General features: G+C 37.8%; 2 protein-coding genes across 5 annotated transcripts; one reads left to right on the forward strand and one right to left on the reverse strand.

Moving 5' to 3' along the window:
* Positions 1-30: 30 nt before the first annotated feature.
* On the forward strand, positions 31-8,047 carry dus3l (dihydrouridine synthase 3-like (S. cerevisiae)). Its single transcript, XM_051872743.1, is given in 16 exon segments — positions 31-167; positions 1,016-1,081; positions 1,176-1,422; positions 1,493-1,879; positions 2,332-2,415; positions 4,129-4,170; positions 4,253-4,405; positions 4,717-4,833; positions 5,716-5,781; positions 6,099-6,209; positions 6,287-6,383; positions 6,457-6,532; positions 6,606-6,732; positions 6,734-6,795; positions 6,876-7,004; positions 7,817-8,047. Coding segments are annotated over 15 exon segments (1,821 nt in total). The 5' UTR covers positions 31-167; positions 1,016-1,031; the 3' UTR covers positions 7,890-8,047.
* Positions 8,048-8,349: 302 nt separating this feature from the next.
* Positions 8,350-27,681, reverse strand: sema6d (sema domain, transmembrane domain (TM), and cytoplasmic domain, (semaphorin) 6D). 4 transcript variants are annotated; one of them, XM_051872740.1, is made up of 19 exons: positions 27,559-27,674; positions 26,613-26,712; positions 18,492-18,621; positions 18,074-18,188; positions 16,961-17,018; positions 16,795-16,851; positions 16,254-16,355; positions 16,069-16,159; positions 14,846-14,971; positions 14,631-14,719; positions 14,297-14,514; positions 14,091-14,222; positions 13,613-13,768; positions 13,366-13,539; positions 13,140-13,268; positions 12,900-12,977; positions 12,746-12,804; positions 12,363-12,416; positions 8,350-11,372 (listed from the first exon to the last, which is right to left on the reverse strand). In XM_051872740.1, the coding sequence occupies exons 2-19, from the start codon at positions 26,616-26,618 to the stop codon at positions 10,411-10,413; spliced, it is 2,736 nt and encodes a 911-aa protein (XP_051728700.1). In that variant the 5' UTR covers positions 26,619-26,712; positions 27,559-27,674; the 3' UTR covers positions 8,350-10,410. The 4 variants fall into 4 exon arrangements, with proteins under 4 accessions (XP_051728700.1, XP_051728701.1, XP_051728699.1 ...); XM_051872741.1 differs by lacking the exon at positions 27,559-27,674 and adding an exon at positions 27,145-27,163; XM_051872739.1 differs by lacking the exon at positions 26,613-26,712 and having other exon boundaries at positions 27,559-27,681.
* Between the last annotated feature and the right edge of the window lie 113 nt (positions 27,682-27,794).

Below are 27,794 nucleotides of genomic sequence, written 5' to 3' on the forward strand. Positions count from 1 at the left end.
TATAAATTAATATCAACATCATTTTAGCATATTTTGTAGTCCCATCATGAACCGCGGTAGCGCCTATAGAGGCGGAACTTCACTGTAAGTGTTTGTGTTTCCGGTCGGACACGTTCGAGAGTAGCGCAGCTGCAGATTGCATGTGCAGAGAGAAACTTCACTTGCTGGTGAGTGATGATCAATAATTATAATCAGATATTAATCTTAACTGATGTCAGAGCTTCTGTATGATCGGTATTTAGTAAGACACACACACATCTTCAGGTGCGCGAGCTGTTTTCGACTGTCATGCACTTTAACCCTTTTAATCCAGTGTGGCTTTGAAATAAATCTGGCTGTTTTGCACGTTATCATTTCCTTTGAAGGCCACTTATAATGTTAGAGTAAGTCCTAATTGTGTTCACCTCTGGTCCTTACAATTAAAATGTAAATGATATACGTTATGTCAGGGGTTTTCAATCTTTTAGATGCCACGGACTCTTCCTCAAAATGAAAACAGATGAATCTTTATAGTTTCCTGTATAAAGACTCAATTTATTTATCATATTATTTTGTCACAGTGTATGTCTAAATATTATTTAGAATATTTTTATAAAGTAAAATTTTTTCCTACTCATTATAGTAGGGTTTTATTTAATCTGTTTTAATTTATTTAAAACAAATTTGAATTTATGTATTTTTATTTTATCAGTTTATTTTAATCTTATTTGTGTTATTTATTTTCACATAAGGTGTAAATGTGGGTGGTCTTATGTTAATGAGCTCATGATAATGCAGAATGTCACATCAACATCATCAGATCTTTTATTTCAAAATAAAAGTCCCACAATATGACCACCTTATTATGGTACCTGTACTAATGTATGAATATATTTATTTATTTGTACATATTTCACACTGTGTTTCAAAGGCCTGAGTACTGCAGAGGTGTCAATATGTAAATGTTTCAAAATAAAAGTCCCGTTTTCCACAATATGACCACTTACCATTAGGACTGTTTTTCTGGTTTCTCCAGCAGGTTTGAGTTCAGGATGGAGTCAGCTGCGGAGGTTGACAGAGGAACTGCAGCTATTAAAGAGCAGTACGCTTATAAATATATTTGTGTTCTGATTATGATTATATTAATAACAATATTCAAACAGCTCTCAAACACACAGACATCTGTGTTTTCCCAGGTTCCTCACCACCAAAGAGAAGTTCCATGCGTTTCTGGAGACGGGCCGGCCGGGTCAGAAGAACGACGAGGCGGAGCGAGACTCCGGAGAACCGGAGCAGAAGAGGATCCGACTGGACAGCGATGGAGCGCAGGAGGAGCCAGACAAGAAAGAGAAGAGGAAGAAGATGAGAGGACAGAATAAATCCAGACCTCACATGAAACCTCAGAGCTATGAAGACAGACGATTGTGTCCGTCAATCATTCAGGTGCTCACTTGATAATATTGAAGTATTATCAAGAAGTTCATTAGTTAACACTGATCCGTGTGTCTTTCAGGAGCGAGACACCAAGTGCTTCTACGGCGATAAGTGCCGCTTCCTCCACGACGTGTCCGAGTACATGTCCACTAAAGCTGCGGATCTGGGAGATCAGTGCTATCTGTTCAACACCTTCGGCAAGTGTCACTACGGCGTCACCTGCAGGTTTGCTAAAGCTCACACGAGCGCCGAGCTGAAGAACCTGGTGAACGAGGATCTCTACAAACCCTCCACTGAGAGAGAGACGGTCAGAAACCACCTGGACAAAGACCTGCAGAGACAACTGCGCAAGAAACAGGTGAGCTTCAAGGGCGCCGAGGCGTATCTGAAGACCATCACCCGCGGGAAGAAGCTGGAGGAGAATCAGAGCGGCCCGAGAGACGCTGATAACACTCCAGAAACAAAGGTAAAACATCAGTACAGTTACGGTTATCTGATATTGGAATCTAAAATGACTAACTGGATCGAACACGTCACAATATTCCTCATTTAAATAATTCATGCGCAGAATAAAGGGGCGGGGTCTGGTTGAGTTAGTTAGTAGTGTGTTAAAACCGGTGGTTATGGTAAGGGGTGGGACATTTCCCAAACACCAATCACAACACACTGCTCCAGCCGACCAATCAGAGCACATTGTGCTTTTCAGAAGGAGGAGCTTCATAGAGACAGGAACTAAACAGAGTGTTACTGACAGACTGGGAAGAGAGGAGCTGAACAATGGAGAATATGAGGAAAATAATCAACATTCAGTCTAGTAGAGCCCAAAAACAACATCAAGACTTTGAGAAAGACTCTGTGGGCATAATATGAGCTCTTTAAGGTCTTTAATCAATTATGTAAATATCATTTGTATTGCAGGAGTGTGCCGTTCCTCCTGTGAAGACTGTGGGACCGATTACAGACGCTGACATCATCAAGCTGCGACCATGTGAAAAGAAACAGGTGTGTTTGGAATAACGTACTACAATTGCAAGAAAAAGTATGTGAACCACTTGCAGAATCTGTGAAAATATGCAAAATTGTAACAAAATAAGGGAGATCATACAAAATGCATGTTATTTTATATTTAGTACTGTCCTGAGTAAGATATTTTACATAAAAGATGTTTACATATAATCCATAAGACAAAAAAAAAATAGCTGAATTTATTAAAATGACCCAGTTCATAAGTTTGTGAACCATTGATTCTTAACACTGTGTGTGGTTACCTGGATGATCTACGACTGTTTGTTTGTTTTGTGATGTTGTTCATGAGTCTCTTGTTTGTTCTGAGCAGTTAAACTGAGCTCTGTTCTTCAGAAAAATCCTCCAGCTCCTGCAGATTCTTCAGTTTTCCACCATCTTTTGCGTATTTGAACCCTTTCCAACAGTGACTGAATGATTTTGAGATCCGTCTTTTCACACTGAGAACAACTGAGGGACTCAAACACAACTATTAAAAAAGGTTCAAACATTCACTGATGCTCCAGAAGGAAACGCGATGCATTAAGAGTCAGGGGGTGAAAACTTTTGAACAGGATGAAGATGTCCAAATTTTTCTTATTTCGCTTGAATATCATTTTTCTTCATTTAGTACTGCCCTTCGGAAGCAACAGAAGATACTTGCATGTTTCCCGGAGACAAATTAAATACAATTTACCTTGATCTTCAAATTCCAAATGTTTTCACCCCCCAGCTCTTAATGCATCAGTGAATGTTTGAACCTTTTGTAATAGTTGTGTTTGAGTCCCTCAGTTGTCCTCAGTGTGAAAAGACGGATCTCAAAATCATTCAGTCACTGCTGGAAAGGGTTCAAATACGCAAAAGATGCTGGAAAACTGAAGAATCTGCAGGAGCTGGAGGATTTTTCTGAAGAACAGAGCTCCGTTTAACTGCTCAGGACAAACAAGAGACTCATGAACAACCATCACAAAACAAACAAACAGTCGTAGATCATCCAGGTAACCACACACAGTATTAAGAATCAATGGTTCACAAACTTTTGAATGGGGTCATTTTAATAAATTCAGCTATTTTTTTGTCTTATGGATTATATGTAAACATCTTTTATGTAAAATATCTTACTCAGGACAGTACTAAATATAAAATAACATGCATTTTGTATGATCCCTCTTATTTTGTTAAAATTACTAACATTTTCACAGATTCTGCAAGTGGTTCACATACTTTTTCTTGCAACTGTATATTTCTGCAGTATGTATATTCCAACAGAATACTATTTGTTAATGCATAGAATACATGGATGACCTGCTATATTTGTTAAAACAGATGAATAAACAGTTGTATCTGTTATAATACAGAAACAGAAGCTTTAAAATCCATATACAGGTTTTTTAACCTATATATGAGCCATATATAAGCTTTTAAATTGCTCTTTTATAGTATTTCGACTTGTTGCTCACCATGAAAATAGTCAAGGATGCTGGCATGGCATTAAAACACCAGCCAAATGCAAATCAAACGGATGTGATTTTGCAAATTTATTTATTTTTATTCACGTTTTATTTTTTTATTTTTTCTCCTTGATGCATTTTTGATCTCCTAAAAGTTGACATTTTTTATAAATCAATGTTTTTTATTTTCTATATTATATATTTATGTTTTTTTCCACTAGTATTTCATTCTGAAATCATGTCTTTTATTCTTCAATCTCAGGTGGATTTCAGAGACAAACTCTATCTGGCTCCTCTCACTACGGTAAACTCTCCCGGTTAAGCGTACCGTCAGTAAGTTCTCGTGAGACGTGTTTCTCGCAGCTCATCGGATGTTTTCTGTGCAGTGTGGGAATCTGCCGTTCCGGCGCGTGTGCAAGCGCTTCGGAGCCGACATCACGTGTGGAGAGATGGCCATGTGCACCAACCTGCTGCAGGGTCAGGCGTCTGAATGGGCTCTGCTCAAGAGACACGCCACTGAAGACCTGTTCGGCGTTCAGGTACGACACAATACACCTGTAATATCAATGTTTGAACATCAGTGAAGGTCTGATTCTGTTATGCAGTGAATTATTGACTGCTTTGATGAAACTTCATGCTGGAATTACCATAAATACACGAGCTGTTCATGTCATTGGAGTGACGTTATTATTGGTTTCTAGGCTCATAACGACAAACTGGGTGTTCATACTGTATCACTGTTAATTAAGGCAAACACTACAGGTGAATGTAGTTCACGAGTTCAATGCAGATACAGTAAACTTGTATTTCTGGCAATCCCACGTGAACTGATGGTGTGGTTGTGTTGCAGCTGGAAGGCTGTTTTCCAGACACCATGACCAGATGTGCCGAGCTGCTCAATCAAAACATCGATGTGGATTTTGTGGACATAAACTCCGGCTGCCCCATCGATCTCGTTTACAAGAAGGTAATGCACAGAACACAGGCTGCGACGGCATTTAGATGCTATTAAAGGAATAGATCACGCACAAATGAATGTTTGTTTATTATTTACTCTTATTGGTTTCCTATCGAGTCACAAGTCGATTTGACCCACATTTAATTTTTAAACTGCTTGAAATACTGTTTATTTCTTGAAATTTTGTGAATATTTGTCATTTAGGATCATGAATGTGCAAAGTTTTGTGTTTTGTAAAGCCTGTACAAATTTTGGTGACTACAAAAATCAACACTTGTGTAAAAATCTGAAAACCTTTTATCATAGCTTGTCAAAATATAAAATACATGATAAATTTAAGACTCAAAGTTTACTTGAAATTAAAGACTCTGTTTTCTGAATCCTCCAAATAGAATTTGCGGTTTTACAGTTTTACAGCTGAAAATAATCTGTGAAAGGATGTTTTGGGTCTTAATTACTAGTCACAGCACTAAAAATAAGTGTGAGAAACACATTTAACCCTCACATGGGTTTGAGAAACAGAAAAAACAGGCATTTTCACCAAGTACAAATTGCAATAAATACTATTTATACATACAGTAGTTGTACCTCAGTGTGCAAATAGTCACTTCAAGTAGTCATAAACAAAACAAAGAAATGTTTTTATTATCTGTACAGCTAATATTCAATGTGTACTTTGTGAACACAAGTTCATATTGTTTAGTCACTGAGTGAGGTTTTTACATGACTCTTTATTGTTTTTTTATAGTGTTGATTTTTGACGAATTGCATGGAAACTAAAGGTCAATTTGACCCAGAACACAAATGGCGCACCCATATTTTCAACAAAACAGGAGAACAGTTGTTTTTGTGACCATTTAAGCAGTGATTAATTGATTTGTGTTTCTACAGGGTGGCGGATGTGGCCTCATGACACGAACCTGCAAATTTGAACAAATCGTGAGGGGAATGAATTCAGTAAGTGAACCGAGTGCCTCGATCATCACTGTTAACCATGTTTTAAGAGTGTGTTGGTGATGTTTGTCTGTATCGTGGCGTTGAGCTTCATCATTGGACATCAGTAGGTTTGTTTACATGCACACATTTTCATCAATCCTAGTGAATGCAGTCCGATTTCATATTCTGCAAGTTCTGTTTATATGAACCCTAAATGTCGCAATCTGACTCACATATTCATTAACATTTGCATTTATGTGTTTCGTTCAGAACCGGAGAAGACACCGTGATAATGTTGTGAGTAAAATTGTTTTTATGTCTCGTTTGCTCTTCCGCAGGTTCTGGACGTTCCTTTAACGGTTAAGATCCGTACGGGAGTTCAGCAGAATTGCAACATCGCGCACAAGCTGATCCCAGAGTTAAAGAAGTGGGGCGTTTCGCTCATCACGGTACGACGAAAACTTCATCAGTCGTAGTTCAACTCGCCTTCATCCTGACGAATCATTGAATGTGTTTTCCTCCGCAGCTGCACGGCAGATCACGGGAACAGCGTTACACGAAGTCAGCTGATTGGGAGTATATCGACACCTGCTCAAAACTGGCAGCTCCCGTACCTCTGTTCGGTAAATACACTGACGCCGGCGGATGATGAAGATACTCTATACTCCAGATGCTTTGACTCTGTATCTCTCGCAGGTAACGGAGATATCCTGTCGTATGAAGACGCCATGAAAGCCAGAGAGACGGGAGTGTCTGGGATCATGGTGGCGAGGTCAGTCATGCGTCTGCTTTGACTGCACCATCTGTGTCGGTTCTGTTCTGAAATAACTACTTCCTGTTTGTAGGGGCGCGCTGATCAAGCCGTGGCTCTTCACGGAGATCAAGGAGAGCAGACACTGGGACATTTCCTCCGGCGAGCGTCTGGACATCCTGCGGGACTTCACCAACTACGGCCTCGAGCACTGGGGCTCCTGACACGCAGGGCGTAGAGAAGACGCGCAGCTTCATGCTGGAGTGGCTCTCCTTCCTGTGCAGGTGATGACATTACAAGGGATTGTTCACACGGAAGTGATGTTCCAAACCTGTGTGAAGTTGCTGTGTAAACGTGTGTTCAGGTATATTCCCGTGGGATTGTTGGAGAGAGTCCCACAGAAGATCAACGAGCGTCCGCCGTTCTACATGGGTCGAGATTACATGGAGTCTCTGATGGCCAGTCAACACGTGGGCGACTGGATACAAATCAGGTGACGTGTTTGATGAATTTACAGTGTCATTCTGACCAAACTATCCACCTATTTTTTGCACTTTTATTGGAAATCGCATAAAAAAAACACTGGATGGAAACGTCAAGATGCACATAAAGTCTAAAAATGTGCATAAAAACTAATACATTATTTTTATCCGATAAGAAAACGCGCATAAACTACGATGGAAACACGTTTACTGAATAAATCCCTCAAAACCTCATGTGACTTTGCCTCAGCAGAGGCTGTGATTGGATAACTGCACTAACCAACGGACCAATCGCATCGCAGTATCTCAAATATTGGTTTGGTGGTTCTGAAACGTCTGAGTCAAAGTCTGTCATCAGAATGATTTGGTTTAATTCCCTCCAGAAGCGTCTCACACGATTGTGTTCCCAAACACCAGCATCTGAACGCAAGATCACATGACAGCGTTTATTGTGTTTCGTCTGTCGCTCTGAGACCAACTCGTTCAACTTACATTTTTATTACTGATATATTTGCGCCAATTTCCCAGGAAGTGACCTATTTTGTTCTCTAGAACACATAGGATGGAAACGCTGCTTTATTCACAAATATTTTATCCGATATTCCAATTTTGCGCAAAAGATAAATTCACAACTTTGGATGTAAAGTTTAGCAGTTTATTAAACTGCTAAATTGCGTTGTATCTGTCGAATTTAATACATGTGTATTCAAGGAGTTTAACTTGTGTGTTTGGGATTTCAAATAATACTGTCCATGAAAAAAAAATGTTTTAATTTAATATTTTCTAATTATAACTAACGTCATGTTTTGTGTTTGCTCTGCAGTGAGATGCTGTTGGGTCCGGTACCTAAAAACTTCAGTTTTCTGCCGAAACACAAAGCGAACGCTTATAAATGACCAGCGGCTGTGATGAAAGTCTATGATTGTTGAATAGAAGTGCTAATCAACTTTTTTTTATTTTATTTATATCTAGTTTGAACATGATTTCTTAAGCTGAAGCTGTTTATATTCAAGTTGAATTTATTTTAGATGTATTAAAGATGTTGAAGACTGAAGGGGTGTGTGTGTGTGTTGGATATTAATGCAGTATATTTTATAATCAAAGCAGAACTGATCAATAGAATAAATCTGGAACTGTTAATCATGGCCTTCAGATCGACACTAATGAATTACACCCATGTTCTCAGGTTCTGTACTGAGCTGAAAACATCATCTTTGATGATATGAAAGAGAATAAAGTCAAATACTCACTAATGACTGCAGTTCACATTTAATCACCCGTCGCTCCAGGGATCTGAAGAGATCACGTGTGATCCAGTGAAAAGACACACTGAAATATGGCATTTTGTACATTAGCAACTTTTAGCAATGTTTCTTTTATTAAGTGCAGAGCAAGTGTTTTGACATGATTGTGCCAGTGTTCATTATCATTAATGATCAGTGAGTTCGTTCATATTACACACAATCACCTGAGAAATTCACACACATCTCACAGAATATAGTGCTCTTATTAAACAAGTACAAAAACATAAGTTGTGATACAAACCCTCAGAATGCACCAATCACGGCCTCTGCTGATCAGGTGGGCGGAGCTACTGTCAGAGTGGAGGGGTGCGTCACACACACACACACACACACACAAATGCAGGGCGGCAGGTATACAAACATGAAATTGTCTTTTACAGCGTACAGAAGTGGACTGAACTCTGACCTGTGATTCTGTGCCGTGAAAAGACGAGCAGAGACTCTAAACGTCACAGATTTCGGCTGAAAACCAAACATGCACTGCAAAAAATAATGTTCTTCCTCAGTGTTTCTGTCTCGTTTTCCTGTACAAATATCTAAACATTCTTAAATCAAGAAACATTTACTGGAGAAGCAAAATGACTAAAGATATTAAATCTTGTGAAATATTGATAAAAATAAAGAGTTTGTGTGTATTTTTTGCAGTGCGGACTCTCATTTGGTGGTTTTGCATCAAAATGTGTCTAAAATAATAAAGCCTCAGAATGTCCTATAGTGTGAGAGCACAGCATTTATTATTCATCATTTTGCATAGTTTATTAAAACAAGCATGACATCACATCCTGTTGCTCACATTTGCTGCAGGCCCTGAAAATACTTGCTTTTGAAAATATTCCAAAAGCACCTGCTTTTCTGTATTTTTGCAAGCAAAATGAAAACTTAATTATTTTAAAGTAAATGTTTCACCAGTCAGCATTATTTTTGTAGGCTCCTAAAAAGACATTTTTCTGTCTCCTGCATGACATTTACAACTCAAAATAAACCTGTGACATGAAGTCACGCTCTTCAGACGGTCCTGCATCAGCTGATCGACGGCCACTGAGACTCCAGGAGACGTCCCTTAGAGAGGGAGGGGGTTATGGGTTAGAGTCAGCATCATCACCTCTGACCTCAGCTCTCTCACAAACACCATGTAAGGCACAAATGAATCCAAACACATTATCATTAATTCCTCTGCCTTAATCATGTCAGTCTGATGTGATGCTTGTGAGATATTGGTGGGTTCAATCCGGCTCGTGTCGTTCTCTGGGTCTCATGGTGCTCTCGATGAAAACAGAAACATTCCTGTTGCAGAGTGTCACTGCGACACAAACACACTCAGAGTTCAGTGCTGCGACAACTGCATTATTTTATCCCGTTTTCTGAGCCGGAATCATGTTCAGAAGAGCATACTAGCATACTGTTCATACTACTGCAGCACGTTTACTTGACACAGTGTGTAAATGAATACCAACATGGAATACTGTATCCCACAATGCAATGCACTTGACTTGACGTTCAAGAAACGAGTTAGTATTTTTGAACTACTGTTTCCATCGTCTTTAAGTCAGTGGGTTTTCTGAATGTGTCTTTGGTTAAATGCCTGTAATAAATTCTGTTGTGAACAATCTTAAGATATTCTCACGTTTTATTCTACAACATAAAAAATGAATCACTAATTGCCACCCGTTCGTGATTTTTAAGCTTTTACGTGTCTTGAAAAAGATGGTTGCTTACGAGTGGCATTAAACAGGAAGATGGGGACATTGAACAGTTAAACTCATCTAGTCTCTTTCAAAGACTGTTTATAATCGCGCTCTTGCAAACCATTCTCAAAATTCAAACTTTCCAACTTGAAGATTTTAAATAAACACTAAACGAGTTGTTGAAGCTTACTGGTGGTGATGTTGAAGTCATGTGACTGTGTTTGTAGCTTTTAAAATTGTTAAAATGCAAAATAGTGGTTTTATCTGAAAGATATTCAGATAGATGAGTTGAGATCATGTTTGATATATACAGTATATACTGTGCAGTAATCAGTATGCTAGTGCTCAATTCCAAACTTGCTTTTTTTGACCTCTGACCTTTCCTCTAGTCGTACTTTGCCGAGTCAGGACAGCAGCTGGGTCAGAGGTCAGTAGTTGTGTTTGCCGTGTGTGGCAGCAGAGGGCAGGTGTAGTGTTTTGGCGGGTATGTTTATGGGTTTAGGGGGGATCTGCGGTTTAAGCGATGCCGTGCGTCTGATGATGGCCGCTCGCTGGAGGTGAGGAGGCTCGCTGTAGCTGTGCTGTCGTGTCAGACATGAGCCGCCTGCGAGTAGCGGTCTGTGTATCTCGTAGATGTTGCACGACTGCGCTGACTTCTGGTTGAAAGTGTGCTGGCGGGCCGTTGTGACCCCATTGCCCATCTTGATGAGGACTTTGCGCTGTGATTGGCCTGTGATGGTGTCTGGCCGTTCGGGAAGCGTTTGCAGTGGAGTCTGTTGAAGCGTTGTGGTTTCGGACGTCTCTTTTAGGCAACTGTAATATGATGTTGGCATCAAAAATGATCCTGGATTGGCGACATCACGTCCATCCTGATGCTGGATGTGTTCGAGTAGGTCGTCGCTGTGGTTTTCTGAGGGAGTGTGATTGCTAGAAAGAGTCTGATTTGTTGGAAACAGCTGCAGTGTGGAGTTGAGGGTGAGGCTTCTCTCCCATTGGCTGTTCAGTGACTTTAAGTTCTTGATTGGCAGCTCGGGAGTGGAATCCGGGGTGGGCAGCGTCGAGACCAGCTCTTCCTCCACAGTTTCGTGTGGTTTAATGGGCGGCTGCCGGCAGGGCGGGCCAGAGCTGTAGATCTGGGAGGACGTGACGTCGTTCTTGTCCGGTTTGGCGTCCAGCAGGCGGTTGAGTTTGGCGAGGCTGTTGAGCGAGAGCGCGTGAGGAAGTGACGCCTCGGGCTCTTGTGCTCGCTGGGATCTCTGACTGCAGTAACACGACACCAGCAGACCCGACACGATCGAACCCAACGCAAACGCCATCAGCACACACGCGCCCAGAAGAGTGTAGTGATAGCCGCTGATCAGACTCTCTGCATCAGGATGCTGCTTCACTCCTACAGAGACAGACACATTCATTTTATCTTTCAATGTCATTGATTTAGTGTTTTCTTTTGCTCTTTCTTATGTTAATAAAGGCCTTCTGAAGCGAAGCGATGCGTTTGTGTAAGAAAAATATCCATATTTAACAAGTTATAAAGTAAAATAACTAGCTTCCGCCAGACCGCCTTCCGTATGCAACTTACGAAAAAAGCGTATGCATCGCTTTGTTTCAGAAGGCCTTTATTATCCCCCTCGGAGCTGTGTGGATTATGTTTATGATGGATGCACTTTCTTCAGCTTCATACTTGTTGGCCCCGTTCACTGCCGTTATAAAGCAGGATATTTATTATTTTCATTTTAAAGTGAACTAATCCTTTAAAACTGAAGCTGAATTAGACTTTCTTCAGACTAGAGAAGGTTTCTGACATTTATTTTAAGAGAACTGATGCACTCAGCCTGAAAATACAAAGCTTTAGCTTTTAGTTGTTTGTATTATTGGTAACGCTTTCTAATGAGGTTACATTTGTTAAGATTGGTTAACTACATTAGTTAATATGAATTAACAATGGAAAATACTTCTAAAGCCTTTTTTTAATCTTAGTTCATGTAAATTTCAGCATTTACAAATACATTATTAAATCAAAAGTTATATCTGTTTAAATTATTTAATTATATAATCTCCAACTTGTCTTAAATCCACAAAGGTAAGATGTTTAATGAATTTATTGTGTTGTTTCAAATATGTTTCGAGCATTACAATATAACACTAGCTACATATAATACATATTACTAATACTAGGGATGTGAACAACTACACTGAAGTGACACAAATGATCAATAATGATTAAACAATGACTGGTCATGATTGGTCAAATTTGGAAAAAATATAGGTTTTTCAAAAGAAGGTTTTGTCAGATTGAGCTCACATCTAGGTACAAATTTGTCTCCAAAATATGGTTAAGAAGGTACAAACACAGACACATCATAATGTGTGTAACACTGACCAGAGACTGAATCCACGGCTGAGTTCACATCACTTCCTGCTGCTGACATCACATCTGAGCACATGTAAATATAGAAGAGATTAGAATTAGTTTAAATTAGTATTAGAAAAGTTAGTATTATGACAGTGATGGATGTGCAAACTGTGACCTTCATATATTATATAATCATATCTATATTTTTTGCTACACAATTCCAGAATATTCCAGCTTCTGCACCGAACATGTTATATTCAATTCCTCTAGTTTCTTAACATTTCCTTTTAGTTGGAGATGTTTAATGAGAAACTTTAATCAAACATCAGTCCCACAATGATTTACAAACGGCAAACTTCTCACATATACTCCCTAGAACAATATACATAACGCGTCATAGACTCACTTACCAGTGCATGTGTGAAATAAATGTGATTGGTCACCATCGATGTCCTGCTCAAAACCTGCCCTGCTCATCATAAAAACACAGACAGATAGTTTAGTTTGGGCTCCATGTGAAATTACGATCAGTGATCATGCAGCAGGAAGTGATGTCACTCTTACTTAAATCCTGGAGCCACGTCAGCACAGCGTCCCGTCCGCAGCCAGATGCAGTATGGGTCATGTGTGTAGAGACAGCGGCTGTGGAGGAACAGAGTGATAAAAGACTAATATGTGAAATAACATAACAAGACTTTGTTGAAATCTTCACTGGTTATTTTAATGGATTTTAATGGAATCTTCATTTGTTACATATTCAACATGAAGCAAGCACAGGTAATTTAACACGTGAACTGGTCTCACCTCTTGCAGGTGGCATGTCGAGCGCAGCGGCTGAGAGGAACTCTGATGATGCAGCTGGAAAACGCCACATACAGAGCGTGATGCTCCTTGTCCAGCTCCAGACCCAACACCCTGCGCTCACCGCTGCACCTGCAACACGATGTTAGGGTTTATCTCAGAACACTGGGAAACAAAGTCATGTTTTATGCACAAGCAGAAGCACAGAGCTCTGGTGTCTGACACTCACTGCGTGGGATTGAACACATCAATGTCCTCCAGTAGTTTGGATCCATGTGAGCCGTTGCCTTGAGTGCTGGTCAGAACCTTCAGAACACGTCCGTCTTCAGAGCCCAGAAACACAACGGTGCGGTTCTTATGAGGTCCAGCGGTCGTATCCACAACAATCTGAGTCAGTTTATACCTGCACAATACAAACTCATGAGAGTGATGACAGAATCACATGGTCAGTGTGTGTGTGCGAGTGTGTGTAGTACCTGCTGGCGGTGTTGGTGATCAGTGGTTGGCTGTTGACTGACGGCACAGACTCGTCCATCAGTGGGTGTGTCTTAATGAATGACAGCACAGAGTCTGGGAACTGAACAGAGGACGAGAACGAGGACGCTGAACCTTCACCTGCACACAAACCTGGACTGAACACACACAAAAACACAGACCAGTCTTATTTTACTATCATTGATATAGTTTTTGTTAATATTTTGTTTTATATTTTCTGGTTTCATTTTAATATTAGTTAAAATGTTACTTTGTGTGTGTGTTTTTTGTCATTTTTATTAGTTTTTTAATGTCTTTATAGTTTTTTAATAAATTAATAATAATCAACATAAGGACCATTGTTTCTGCAAAATGCTTTTTCTTAATTTTTCCCTTTTGATTTTGGGAAACTGTTTCTGACAGGTTTAGTGAGATTCTCCCTGTTTTTTGAAAGTGAGCTTCTCTTCACAAACATCTCACCGTGGTTTGGGCACATGTTCTTCAGGCACTGACGTCCACATCGAATCGCTGTTCTTCTGCTCTTTAAACTTCCCATTAAAAACCCGCTCGATGTCATCCAGATAAAACCCACAGACGGCTGAACCGGGAATGCTGAGACACACAGACACAGAGTTAACAGACATACAGTGTTTCTGTGTGAGTGTGTGTGTTGTGATTGTGTGTACCTGTTGATCTGTGTGGTGAAGACTCCAACCACAGCGGGCCGCTGGTTGATCTGAAGCACATTGGTGACGGACTGCAGCACGTCGAAGTAGAAGAATGTGTCTCCAGGAACTGAGCAGTTCAGCCGCGCCTTCAGAAACGACGTCCAGTAGCGATCCAGCACACGCGTGGAGCCGCCGCTGTCGTTCTTACACACGCGAGCGACTCGTGAATACACCACCTACACCAACGAGGACGAGAAATGAGGAGAATGACTAACGGGAGCACTTCAACTGTTTTTATACAGTATGCTTCTGTTTGGATCTCATTTCATGACAGCACAGACACATGATTTACCTTCCCAGCGGCAGTGTGCTCCACTGCGATCTCACTGAAGAAGAAATACACATAGTTGCCATATTCTACAGCATGCAGGAAGTGAGGCTCTGCAGAGACAAATAAAACTCAGTTGAACTGAGTGAAAACGGTGTGTCCAACTCTCCTCAACAACACACATGATCTGAGGAATCATTCATGTTCATATAAACATCTTGATGAAGTTCAAGCAGCACCTCTCAGCCATTTGGAGTCGTATTTGACCGTACGGAGGACGGGCCGCCCCTCTCCTCCTAAACTCCTGTAGATCACTGCGTCGCTCGCCTGGAAGTCTGTCACTGTGGCTGAATAGAAATGACCGCCTGAAATACAAACATACATGAAGTGAAGAGACTCAAACTCGGATCTCTGGTTAAAATGTGAGGCTGCCAATCAAAAGCAATTTAATCAATCAATCACAGGCAGGTGATCGACTACAGAAAAAAACATTCAATATGACTATACAATAAATAAATGTTTTTATTGTTTTATTTAAATTGTAAAAATTAAACAAATCGATAAAGAAATATATTACAATTTAATGTAAAATAAACTGTTTTATTAAATCTATTTAATTTTATTATTATTAATAATACTACAAATAATCAAAATATTGCTTTAATGCATTATTTCAATTATAAAAAATAAACATTACAATAATCAACAAAAACATTACTATTTAATGTCAAATAAAATGTATTATTAAACTTAATTAAATTTAATTTTATTATTAATAATAATTAAAATATTGTTTTAATGTATTATTTATATTGTAAAAAAAATAAATCAATAAAAAATATATTAATATTTAGTGTAAATTAAAATGTTATTACATTTCATTTATTATAATTATGAATCAAAACACTGTTTTTATGTAATATTTAAATTGTAAAAATTAAAACAAATCAATAAAGAAATATTACTATTTAATGTCAAATAAAATATGTTATTTTCTTTTTTTATTAATAATAGTAATCAAAATACTGTTTGAAGGTATTATTTATATTGTAAAAATAAACAAATCAAAGAAATATATTACTATTTAGTGTCAATTAAAATGTTTTATTACATGTATTTCATTTCATTTACAAATAAATGTGAATTTAATTTAATTTTACAACAGTAAAATTTTAATATTATCTTGTTTTATTTTTTTTGGCTTCAGATATTAAAATATAGAGATTAGCATTTACTGTGAATCGAGCTGCTCCAAAACTCAATTTTTTTAATTTAATCAAATAATGTAGGTCATACTTCTGTGGTCAGAAAATATGGGAATCACATCCCTGTAATCCCTGCAGCCCTTATACACGCAAACACAAACTGTGGAGCTTTGGAAAAACCCAAATGCTTTGGACGCCTGTATTGCTGAGCACCTGTGATCAGATGTGAATGTAGTGTGTGTGTTTCAGCATCTCACCTGCAAACACTCCTACGTTGGACTGGCGAGACTCAAATGGACATCGGGCCTGACCCAACAGCTCCTGACCGACCTGCTCCAGCGAACTCAACTGACCACAAACCATCACAACAACAGGGTGAGCATTAAAACATCTGTCCATGAGATGGCGCTGACTGACAAGCAGCTGAAATCAGTGCACTCACTCTGTAGTTTCGGCAGGCGGGGTTCAGCGCGTTGGTTCCACACGCAAACAAAGTCTCATCGTTACGAGGCACAAGAACTTTGATGTAATTATAACATTCATCCTGAAAGCAGACAGAAGATGATTTAAAGTCAAACACACATGACACAATGAGAGTTCAGGAGAGTCCATTTACACCTGCCGTTAGCATCCGTCTATATGGACACATGGACAGAAGTAAATGTTTTGTGATCCGTTCACTTGTTGACATAGATGAAATCCAAATACAAGTGGTCACAGGAAACACATAAGAGATTAGTGTTAACATAAGGTGTAAACAGAGCAAAACACTGCAGACACAATCCCAACATGAGCTTCTCTGAGTGAAAAACATCTGTTAAACGTCTCTGAAGGTTTGTGGTCCAGCCAAAATAAATTCAGTGGCTCTTCTGGCTGTGTGGCTTCATCAGCTGACACTTTACCAGCAGAGACACATCTTTAGTCCAGCTGTGTGTCCTATCACTCTTCATCTGATCTCAGATCTGCTGTAATGAGACACTTACACTGTTTCTTCCTCGCACAGCACACTTCGACACGTCTGTAGATCTCCACGTCAGAATCTGAAAGAACAGATTACTGTAAGACCTCACGTATGAAGCTTACACCTATGTGTGTGTGTGTGTGACTGCACACATGTGTGTGTATGTGTGTGTGTGTGTGTGTGTTCACCTGCTGTGGGATGACTTTATCCACTGACGCAGTGAGATTCACAACAAACACATGGTCTCTAAACAGGTGGAAAACACAAGAAAAAGTCATACTTTGTATTTCATGATTTCTCCAGCTGTTTTCAGTAAAATTATACATTTGACAAAATATATCAATGCCTAATAGAATCACATTTCTTAGGGTGTAAATGAGTAATTCTACTTGATTACTGTACTTATTGTTATTAGTGTTATTTTGTGGGATTTGTACTCAAGCGCAATTTAAACTGAATAACTTGTACCTTTACATTTCCAAAGAAAGAAAAAGTACATTTTACTCCTTAAAATTTTATTTCGACTTGAAACGTTCTGTTACATTTTTGTTGGTGTTCTGATGTTTGACGGTCACTATGTTATTATGGGTTATTTATATTTTCTAGCTGAGCAATAGAGCGCAACAATATGCTTCTGCAAGTAAAATAAAATTTTTTAAAAATCCATAAAAAAAAAAAAAAAAAAAATAGCATGTATAAACCTTTCAAAACAGAACTTTGTAAAAGACAAAAATCACTTAATTTTTAACATTGAGATTGATTGATTTATTGGCCAGCAGTGACTGTCCACTACAGTTTTAAACCTCAAAAACAATTGCTGTTTAATAAACATTATAAATGTTAAATTCATTGCAAATATATATTGATGTTCAGAGTAGATCAGTGGTATTGTAATTATATGTAAATAAATATTATTTTGAGTAACAATTAGGGCTGTCAATTAATTAATATTTAATCAAATTAATTACATTATATGCTGATTGATAAATTAAAAACATTCAAATGCCCCAAATAAACCATGTAAAGACATCTGCAGACAGAAGCACTAACTAGGCATAACAAAAAGTGCTTATTTCTACTTTTTAATACTAAAAATTTAAAGTTGTACTTTTTTACTTTCACTCAAGCATGCTTTAACAAGATACTTGAGTCAAATTTTTACTCTGTATCCATACAATCACTTCAGTACAATTTGAGTAGATTTTCCAGGCCTGCATGTGTTTTGGTGCACAGATTTATCTTCAGTAATCTTGGATGTGTGTGAACGGACTGACTGGAATAAACCAGCGAGCGAAAAAGACCTGGCAGCGATGTACAGCATATGCTGGATCCTGATCATCCGCTGATAGTCCAGACCGAGACGCTCCGTGTTATTGTGTGACATTAGACCCTGGAAACTGGGATACAGGTGTGAGTCTGTGGAGCACAACAAACACTTCAGTCAATTTACACATCAACCCTCAAACTGATCAACAAAACTGTGAGGCTTTGGATCTCAGAAATGGCGTTGGGTGTTTGTATGTAGTTGACTTTACTGCATGTTAGCTTCAGACAAACTATTTTTAAAAAGTTACAACAGAACAGAATTTTTGAAGGTGGGCCATTGAAAATGTTGGCAGAACAAACACAAATTTTGCAGAGAAATAGTTTGGATGGAGGACAGAATCTGATCAGTGATTTGGACCAGCACAATCAACTCCTGTCAGTCATGTGACTCACCTTCCGGTCCCACAACACTGATTGGCTGCAGATCCTTGGGGAAGGGCGTGGCAGTAGCGATGACTGGGAAGAGCCAGGCTAAACAGACCATCGTCATGATGACAGAGTAACGCCATATCCTGTCAGTCATCTGCAGAGTTAGAATGAGTAAACTATCATAAAAATACTAAGACGATAAATAGATGCAAACATAAACATACAGCACACAAATACTCTTGAGTTAGCACGTACTCATGACATCTAAATCATCAAGACATTAAAATAATCATTATTGATGTACAGAGTCACATTCTTGTACATTACTTTTTAAATTTACACAATACATTTTAATGTGAGCAGGATAATGATAAATTTATCTGAACTTTAGATCTGGTTTAAGGTAACATAATATAGAGTTTTTAGCACATTCATTTATGTATGTTATTTTAAAGAATAATTTTAAACTCTTTGGGCCAGTGTCATAAACATAACCATCATGTTAAGACTGTGTCTTAAGAACTAGTATAACCAAATAGTAGTTAGTCTTATTGTTCAGTATTAAATTAGACCAATCTACATTTTTATGTAACTGACTCAGAGTGATAAACAGTCTTAAAGATAAAAAATTGATGATTAACTTGTAAGACTATTCTGTGTACTTTATGCAGCCCTGCCCTGGTCTAAAGGTTAATCTAGATTATTTTAAGATGATGGTGTAAATGTGCATCACATTTCAAGAACACAATAGATCAATAAATCACATCAAACACACAAACATGAACAATAAATCATGATGACCTAATTAACATGTATTTGAGCTCTGTTAAGCCTCCGGAGCAAATGTCATATTGGACTGTAATTCTGGGATCATCTTGTTTTTATTTTGGTGTATAGTTGAGATTAAGGTCAGATACACATTAGTGTTAAAGGTCAGCGTTAACATGAGCTGCTGTATTTATCTACACTAATGTGTGCTGCGATACACTCCTCTATTCAACATCTGAGCTGAATAGAGCGCAACAGTCAGTTCCAGAAGTAAAATCTCCATTCATTTTCTCCATAGGGAAAATGATTTAAAACGATAACTTATAAACCTTTAAAGTCAGCCCTACTGTGAGCGACGAGGTTGTTAATCCATGGTATTTGCTTCTGTTGAATCTGTCAGCCCATATTATTTCAGCTTATTTTTAAAATAATCATGTATTTTTAAAATAATCATCTTATTTTTAAAATCAACAGCAGAATTCATGGTGAAAAACTACATTACCCATGATGCTGTATAGAAAATTCCACCAATCAGAGTCAACAAGCAGAATTGCGAAAAGATCTCATTAACTCCACCCACTTCCACAAAACACTGCGAATGACGTTTTCGAAAAATTCAAATATATATGCATATTTTGCAATAAACGTCAAATATATTGTTTTTATGTACATAATAAACATTTTTAAATGAGTAGTTTTATATTTTTTGTTTTTTTATTTGGATTATGCTGTTCGCAATGCTTTATGGGATTGTAGTTCTTTCCCTCACTAAAGCCGTTAAAGGGTTAGAATCAGCGGTTCGGAGCGCCAAAGTCACGTGATTTCAGCAGTTTGGCGGTTTGACACGCGATCCGAATCATGATTCGACACAAAAGATTCATAACGCTCCGAAGCTTCATGAAGCTGTGTTTTGAAATCGGCCATCACTATATAAGTCGTTATTTTGTTTTTTTGCAGCACCAAAAATATTCTCGTCGCTTTATAATATTAATATTGAACCACTGTACTCACATGAACTGATTTAAATATGTTTTTAGTACATTAATGGATCTTGAGAGAGGAAATGTCATTGCTGGCTATGCAGGCCTCACTGAGCCATCAGATTTCAACAAAAATATCTTAATTTGTGTTCTGAAGATTAATGAAGGTCTTACGGGTGTGGAACGGCATGAGGGTGAGTAATTGATGACATTATTTTCATTTTTGGGTGAACTAACCCTTTAAATTCACAGTCTTGTGCCTTAGTGATTTTCAAATAAATATTTTGCTTCAAAACAATGTTGCTATTTTTTTTTTTTTTAAATCCATATGGTAGAATTTAATGGCAAAAAATATTTCCGGAACAGCACAGCTGAAAAAGTGGGCGGGATATAAAACTAATATATATATCTCGGTAGCCTTGATGAACTATGATCCCATAACAATCCGTGACAATGTTTAAAAACGGATCCAACCTGAAGCTAATCTGCCGAGAAGCTTTGAGTGTGTCAGTGGGAGACGCTTTAGCTAATTAATGGCTAATCGGAGCTAATCTTCCATTAGGCAGATGAACCGGGACACACGAGTCGGGGGTTTAATCTGGATCTTTTAATGTACAGGCTTATTCAATTATAAAGTTTTATATACTAGAAGCTAAAGTGCTTGATTTCCTAAATTCTCCTTTAATTAAATTGCATTACAGGCCTGTAATTAACAGTAACGTTCAGGCTCATTAATGGAGCATAGAGAGACAATTATGTAGATTATTAAATACATAATATCAAGTGTCCTTTACTGTAAAGAGCGAAAACACAAGCACACTTCACAACCACTGAACCACCTCAGTATTTATTCTCTCTATGCAGCTGTTGTTCATACTTATTCAAATGTGAATGTTGTTCACAGCTAAACACAGTCACAACCAGATCAACACGACCAAAAACACAGAAACCACATCCAAAAACACCACAACACAGACACCACAGACAGTCAGAGCGGCAACGAACAGAGACGAGAAAAAAGCAATGCTTGCAAAAACAGAGCAAGAGCTTATGTTTACTGCCTATAAAAAGTCTTTTATACATATTTTTTACATTTTCTTTTACTGAACCATCACATGCTTAACTTTGGGTTCGTCTGTATCACTCAAATTCCTGCCCATTCTTCTTGGCGAGATTTCTGTCAGGTTGGACGGGAATGTTTGACAAACGAGCGTTTCTGAGTTCCTGTTACAAATGCTCAGTTGGACGGCGCTCTGAGATTCGACTGATCAGGACACAAACCTCTCTGGCTTTAAGATACTCCTGTCTAAAGGCCGTTCACACCAAGGATGATAACAATAATGATATAGTTCTAAAATTGTTCTAAATATAAAACAAAAGCAAAGTCCACAGAACAACTATAACAATAACGGCACAGAGAAACAATATCGTTGGAATCACTTTCAAAATGATTTTTTTTAATTAAAAATGTGACGATACCAGCATTTCTGTAGTACCAGAGTATCCAGGTATATTCGGTACTCACTGATAGGACAGTATTTTACATGAATATGACACGAGTGAAGCACAAAGCTTTGTTTACAGAAGAAATAGGCTAATAGGTTAGCAATTAAATGTGACATCGCAGCCATGGAAATATTTTGGTTCATGCCGAATGAGAGAGGTACATGAGTCCATACTTATAAGCTTTGTCGGATTTGTATTCCGTTTTAAGAATCGCGATCTGATCACCCGATTAGCAGAGAATTTAACAATATTCCATTAGTTATTCCACTGAACATGGAATCTCTGTTTCTTTTCCCAAATCTTCACTCACGCAGGGGATTACAAACGTTTCTTCCTTTCGTTCGCTTTTAATTAGGCCTGTTATATTCGCATTTTTCACTGTGGTAAAGTAGAAAAACACCGTAGGACAGAATCCTTTTTGCTTGCACGTCAATTTCTATTTAACATAGTTTGTGTTTGTTATTAGACTTTATAAGACGCGTCAAGTTTATTTGTATAGCGCGTTTCACACACGCCGGTGATTTTTACTTTCGCTTTCTCTGGCAGCGCAAAATCAAACACAGCCTGAATGTATGAAGATAAAACTCGCTCTTCAGACCTTTTACAACAAGTGTCAGTTCCTTGTAACATCAGGAGATAACATGAAGATATTATTAAAGAGAAATGGTCTCTTTCCTGCTCGTGTCCCACATCAAAGAGCAGAGCGGCTATATGACACATCTTTGTGTGGAAATGTTTTTTAGAATAATATTTAACTTTCTTACTATTTAGGTTACCATTATTTACTGATATTTATTTCATAGTTTCACAGGCTGTAGTGTGTCGTTTCACTGAAGGAATAGCTAAAATAAACACACGTCTGTTTCAAAATGGATGTTTGAGCATTTATTAATTTTTTTATATTTCAAAATTTATTTAATCGAGGTATATATACACACACAAACATACACACACACACGCTCCAAATATTTATATGATTACCATCATATTAATATGTTTTTTAAAAATAGGCTAGTTAAATAAAATAGTTCCAACAGATTTTCCTGTGGTACCGAAATTGGTACAGAGAACCGTAAAATTTTACTGGTATTGGTACCGTCTACTGGAATTTTGGTACCGTGATAACACTACGTACGAGTGTGTGTGTGTGTGTGTGAGCAAGCGTGTGCAAATGTGTGTGAGTGTTATTGTAACTCAAGTACACTACAGTTTCATGCACTTTTAGTATTTACTACTGTTTACTAGTTCTAAATGCTCCTGTCGTAAGCTGTGTTCAGACTTAAGATTTGTTTGATGTTTGCTACATTCAGGAAGTGTACTTTCTTGGAGCAGATAAAATAAAAAGGGAGTTCATATATCTGACTGCTTGTATTCATTGACAAAAATGTAGCCACGTGCAGTAATATTGAAAATTGGGGATGCAACGCATCGTGATGCATCATGGAATCGAATCGAATCGTTATCGAATTGAATTGTGAGAGCAGTGACGATTCAGTGAACTGGCCTTAACTTTGGCCTTAACATTGTCCTGTTGGGAATTGACAACCTGCTTTCCTCCAGTATTTTTCTGTATTATTTTAGCAGACCCTGACACATTGAAGCTAAAGCCTGAAGCCGCTATAGCAGCACATCACATTACCATAAAAAGCATTACAGGACAGTACACAAGTCCAGTCTACAGTCATTATATGCATTTGGCACTGCTTTTTAAAGTACACATTTCATCAGTTCCCTGTGAACATGATGCTAAGCATCCCATATTTTTATTATTTTAAATCAATAACTTTTAACAGTGAGACAGCAAAATTCATATGAAGGACTCAAAATACGAATAAAATATATGAGTATTGATATTTTTCTCCACTGTATTTTAATAATTTTAGGCTATGTTTAGTATGAATTTAATTTACAGTAAATGCATTGTTGTTATTAATAATAATAATAATAATGTTTATGTAAAATACTGGAGGTGGGAATCTTTAGGCATGATCCCATTCTAAAATGATCTACATTTTTTTCTAATTAATTAATGAGTTTCCCATTATTGAATATCTAATTTATTTGTGCATTTTTATTAAATTACTCATATAATTATAACTACTTTTTATAAATAATTACAAATTAATAATAAATCAAAACAATGGTACTATGTTGAGAATTATTAACTAACTAAATGTAGCTTCAAATATAAACAAATATATAGTAATAAAGGGGAACAAAGAAACACATTACAAGCAATAAACAGAAAGTGATTTCAGTATCTGAAAATTTTCCAGACAAACACAGCGAGGGATTTTTTTGCTGTTTGATTATCAACTCAGAATCGCTGAAGAGATAATTGTGAAGCATCAGAGAATCATGTTTTACCCATCCCTAAAAAAAATTAGCATATGAAAATATAGATTCTTCACTTAGAGAGTCATGAAATAATTCAGACATTCCTTTCAACTTCAAATTGAAGTAAATAAAAAACACGCAGTGTGAATCCAGTGCATCACACACTCCTGCACTTGACCGAGATCCACAGAGCTTGTTGTCATGTTTAGAAAAACACGAACACAGTTCCACATACTCTCGCCTATGTTATGATCGATCTTACAGGACTTTGAGATATAGTAAACACTTTGGGAATGTTCTTCTGTCCTGCTATTTTCCAGGAACACTTCAGTCAGAGCGGCTGGAAATCTTCTCTGGTCTGTAGTGTTTCCTGCAGCTCAAAGTGAGACCAAAACAGAAGAACTGTAAAGAATATCTTCAGAGCCAGCCAGCGTTCATGCAGCACAAATAGTAAAGTGTGGCGCTATCAATGTCAAGGTCATGGGTTTGATTCCCAGGGAATGAATGAACTGATAACGTTGCTACAATAATATTCTATACTTATTAAATTAATCTTAAATCCACCTCATTTTGTTGCACAAGCACTAAAAAACCATCCTGTCATGTTTATGCATTCGAAGATATCATTTGTTAAAGAAATTAATTTGGTCAAAGTTGTAGCTGCACATGTATGGAGATCACAGTCCCATCATGCAGCATTAAGACGTGAAGAAGTCAGTGAGAGTAAACACTTTTCACAGAACTGTGAGTGTGTGTGTGTGTAACGTCTCTCTCTCTCTGACAGCTCTCACGCTCTCAGTAAAAATACTCGCCACCTTTGACATAAAGCAGCCGTTCTGCTTCCTGTCCAGAGCTCAGAATCGTCTCTCTCGTTTCCTTCTCTCTCAACTTGTACTGCCCTTCTCGGACACAACAATATCCAGCGTGTGTCCAGTGGTAGTTACTCATGAACACAGCGTTAAGGCCGCTCACACCAGACGTGTTGCTCTTCCATCAGTGCTGTATTTCATCTGTTGGTCTATGTAAACATGCTGTGCCATAAGAGGTCGTTCACACAGAACGTGTTTTTTCTATGTAAACATAAACAAGATGGATGTCTTTGACCGTTGAGCACGGGTCACGTGTCTTCTGCAACGTCTTGCCCATGACATCGCGCTCTAAAAACTTAAGCTAAATGGAGTTAAAAAAAAAAACGTGTTTGTTTTCCTACTTCACTGCCCTGCGTCTCGCATTTTTAAATGAAAAATGTGTTGCGCACAGAAAGTGTCTTTGCATTCCTGTACTGCTTTTTCATTGTTTTTTTTAAAAATGTAAATATGCACTTGACAAGATGCACGTTTAATCGCTGAGTTCATGTCTTTTGCAGCTTCTCACATGACACAGCATTCTAAAAACAGCGCTTAAGTAACTTCCCAAAGTATAAACGTGTCTCTAGGTCTTGTGTGTTCTTGGTCAATATTGAAATCAAGATTATTTAACACGATTGAATGCGGCACAATAATTGTTTTTCCTCGATTATCTTGTTTTCATAATAGTTGGAAGCCGAAATCGAAATCGAAAAAACAATTGCGATTAAATGCACAGCCCTAGTATCGAGTTTTTACATAAAAACATGTTCATTATAAAAGGTCCCAAAGTGCGGTACTTTAAAGATGCTTTGCAAAGGTAAATGACATTCTTTTAAAAATGCATTGTATTAAGGGAGGGTTAATACTAATAATTATAAATAAATAATTATGTCGTATGACTTACTTTCTTGCACAAAACAGAGTTATTTTCATATAATAAAAAATTTGGAATCCATAATCTTTATATGAGCTGTTGAGCTCAGTTACCTTATTCACTTCAACAGAAGATATTTTTTTTTACAAAAACGTCTTGCTGACAAATCGATAAAACCTAGTGATTTGAAGAATATTGGCAAAGTATAAAGATTTATAATGTGAATAATGTAAGAAAATATCAAATGGTGCCTAAAACAATTTTGAGTGTGGATCACAGCTGTATTCTTAAAGTATAAAGATTTAAAATTACAATTAATTAGTATTTGGGGGCTGTATGTGAGCCTTAAAGCATTTTAATGTCAAGACTTTTTTTTGTATAAACTATTGTGACACTGAATGACATTTTAGTGGGAGTCTTCTGTAAATCGTAGTATAAAGGCCATTATTTTTTGCTCAGAAAAACACATTCTAAAGTAAAAAGACTAAATTTAAAGTTGTATTACACTTTTATTTTTTGGATGCTTGAAAACCCGTTCTGTTTTTTTGTCCATAAAATGCATGGAAAATGGAAGTTGGTTGGTAACCAATACTGTTTGTTTACTAGAATTTATTTTGTGCGTGTGTGTGTTTGAGTAGAAGAATAAAAGTCATAATGGTTTAGAACAACTTGAGGGTGAGCAAATGATGACAGATTTTTAATTTCTGGGAAACTGTCGCTTTAGCTCTAGGGTTAGGGTTAGTTACGGTCAGGGTTAGTCAGGGTGAGGGTTAGGAATAAACTATAATGCCGTGTTAAGGAGCACTTGGACCCCAGCTTTCTCCCTCCTGACCTTCATGTTGAGGAATTCAGGGGGAGTTTCTCTCCGACCCCGTCGGTTCTGTGCCGAGATCAGAGAACCCAACAGAAACTCTACAAGTGTTCCAGGAATGCTGGAGTGGGCAGAGAGAGACGGATAGAGGGAGAGAAAGGAACGTACGATGAACAGGAGGAAAACATGTAGAAGACACACATACAAGAACAAGAAAGGCTAACATGAAGAGATAGGCCTAGAAACATTAAGAAGAGTCAAAATACTAATTAATAATAATACAATGTTTGCCATGAGCTCATATATAAATATATATATATATATATACATACATACACACACACACACGATATTACAGTGATGACATGTAATGTATTTATTTACATGTCTAAGTATACTTTGTTTTTATTACCAGAAAGAGTTTCTCTCCTAAAATCAAAACCACTGACCTTCTCAAACGACATTGAGGAATTGAAACCTGTTTTTTTAATACTCAAAATCATAACGTTCTGGTCCAGCTGACTGAATTGTTTATGTAATTTCATATACTCACTTTTCAGACTTGTTCTCCGGACTGGCGGTATCTGGCTAATTTAAGCATGTTTTGTCAGTTTTCTGAGGGCAGATGGTCAGACATGAGCTTTAAAGCCCAAATCCCCTCAGAGAGCAAAGGATTACCACATTTACTCTCCAGCATCTTCACCGTTTCCCCCTAAAACAATTGTGACAGCTTTCCAAACATCGCGTTTCTGTGAAATGTTTAACTTCACACAGTCGCTACTGACTGAAAAGTTTACGCGTCTGACGGTTTAACGGTCGCAGTTTAAAAGCTTTTTAAAACTCTTGCGGCGCGATTGATAACTCGTACGTGCGCGTTCATGTGCATCCTGCGCTCCTATATGACCGGTTCAAAAATACTACTCCTAATTATTAACCACAGTCTTATAAAACAATACAAGAAACTTACCTGTTTTGCTTCAAAAACCGTCATATTCCATATTTTCTGTGTTTTCTTCAAATCTGAGCGTCAGAGAGTACACAGAGCTGTTAATTCAGTGTAATCTACTGCGAGAGGAAACGAGGCGGGACTACAGATACAACAGACACACCCTCCTCATTTGCATGGCCAATTAGAGGCTGCGGCGCGGTCTCTTTACTCCCTACATCCAATCAAAACAGGCGGGTGGCGGGTTATTTCTGATT

Source organism: Ctenopharyngodon idella, chromosome 19 (genome assembly GCF_019924925.1).
Source record: "Ctenopharyngodon idella isolate HZGC_01 chromosome 19, HZGC01, whole genome shotgun sequence".
In the NCBI taxonomy this organism is placed as follows: Eukaryota; Metazoa; Chordata; class Actinopteri; order Cypriniformes; family Xenocyprididae; genus Ctenopharyngodon; species Ctenopharyngodon idella.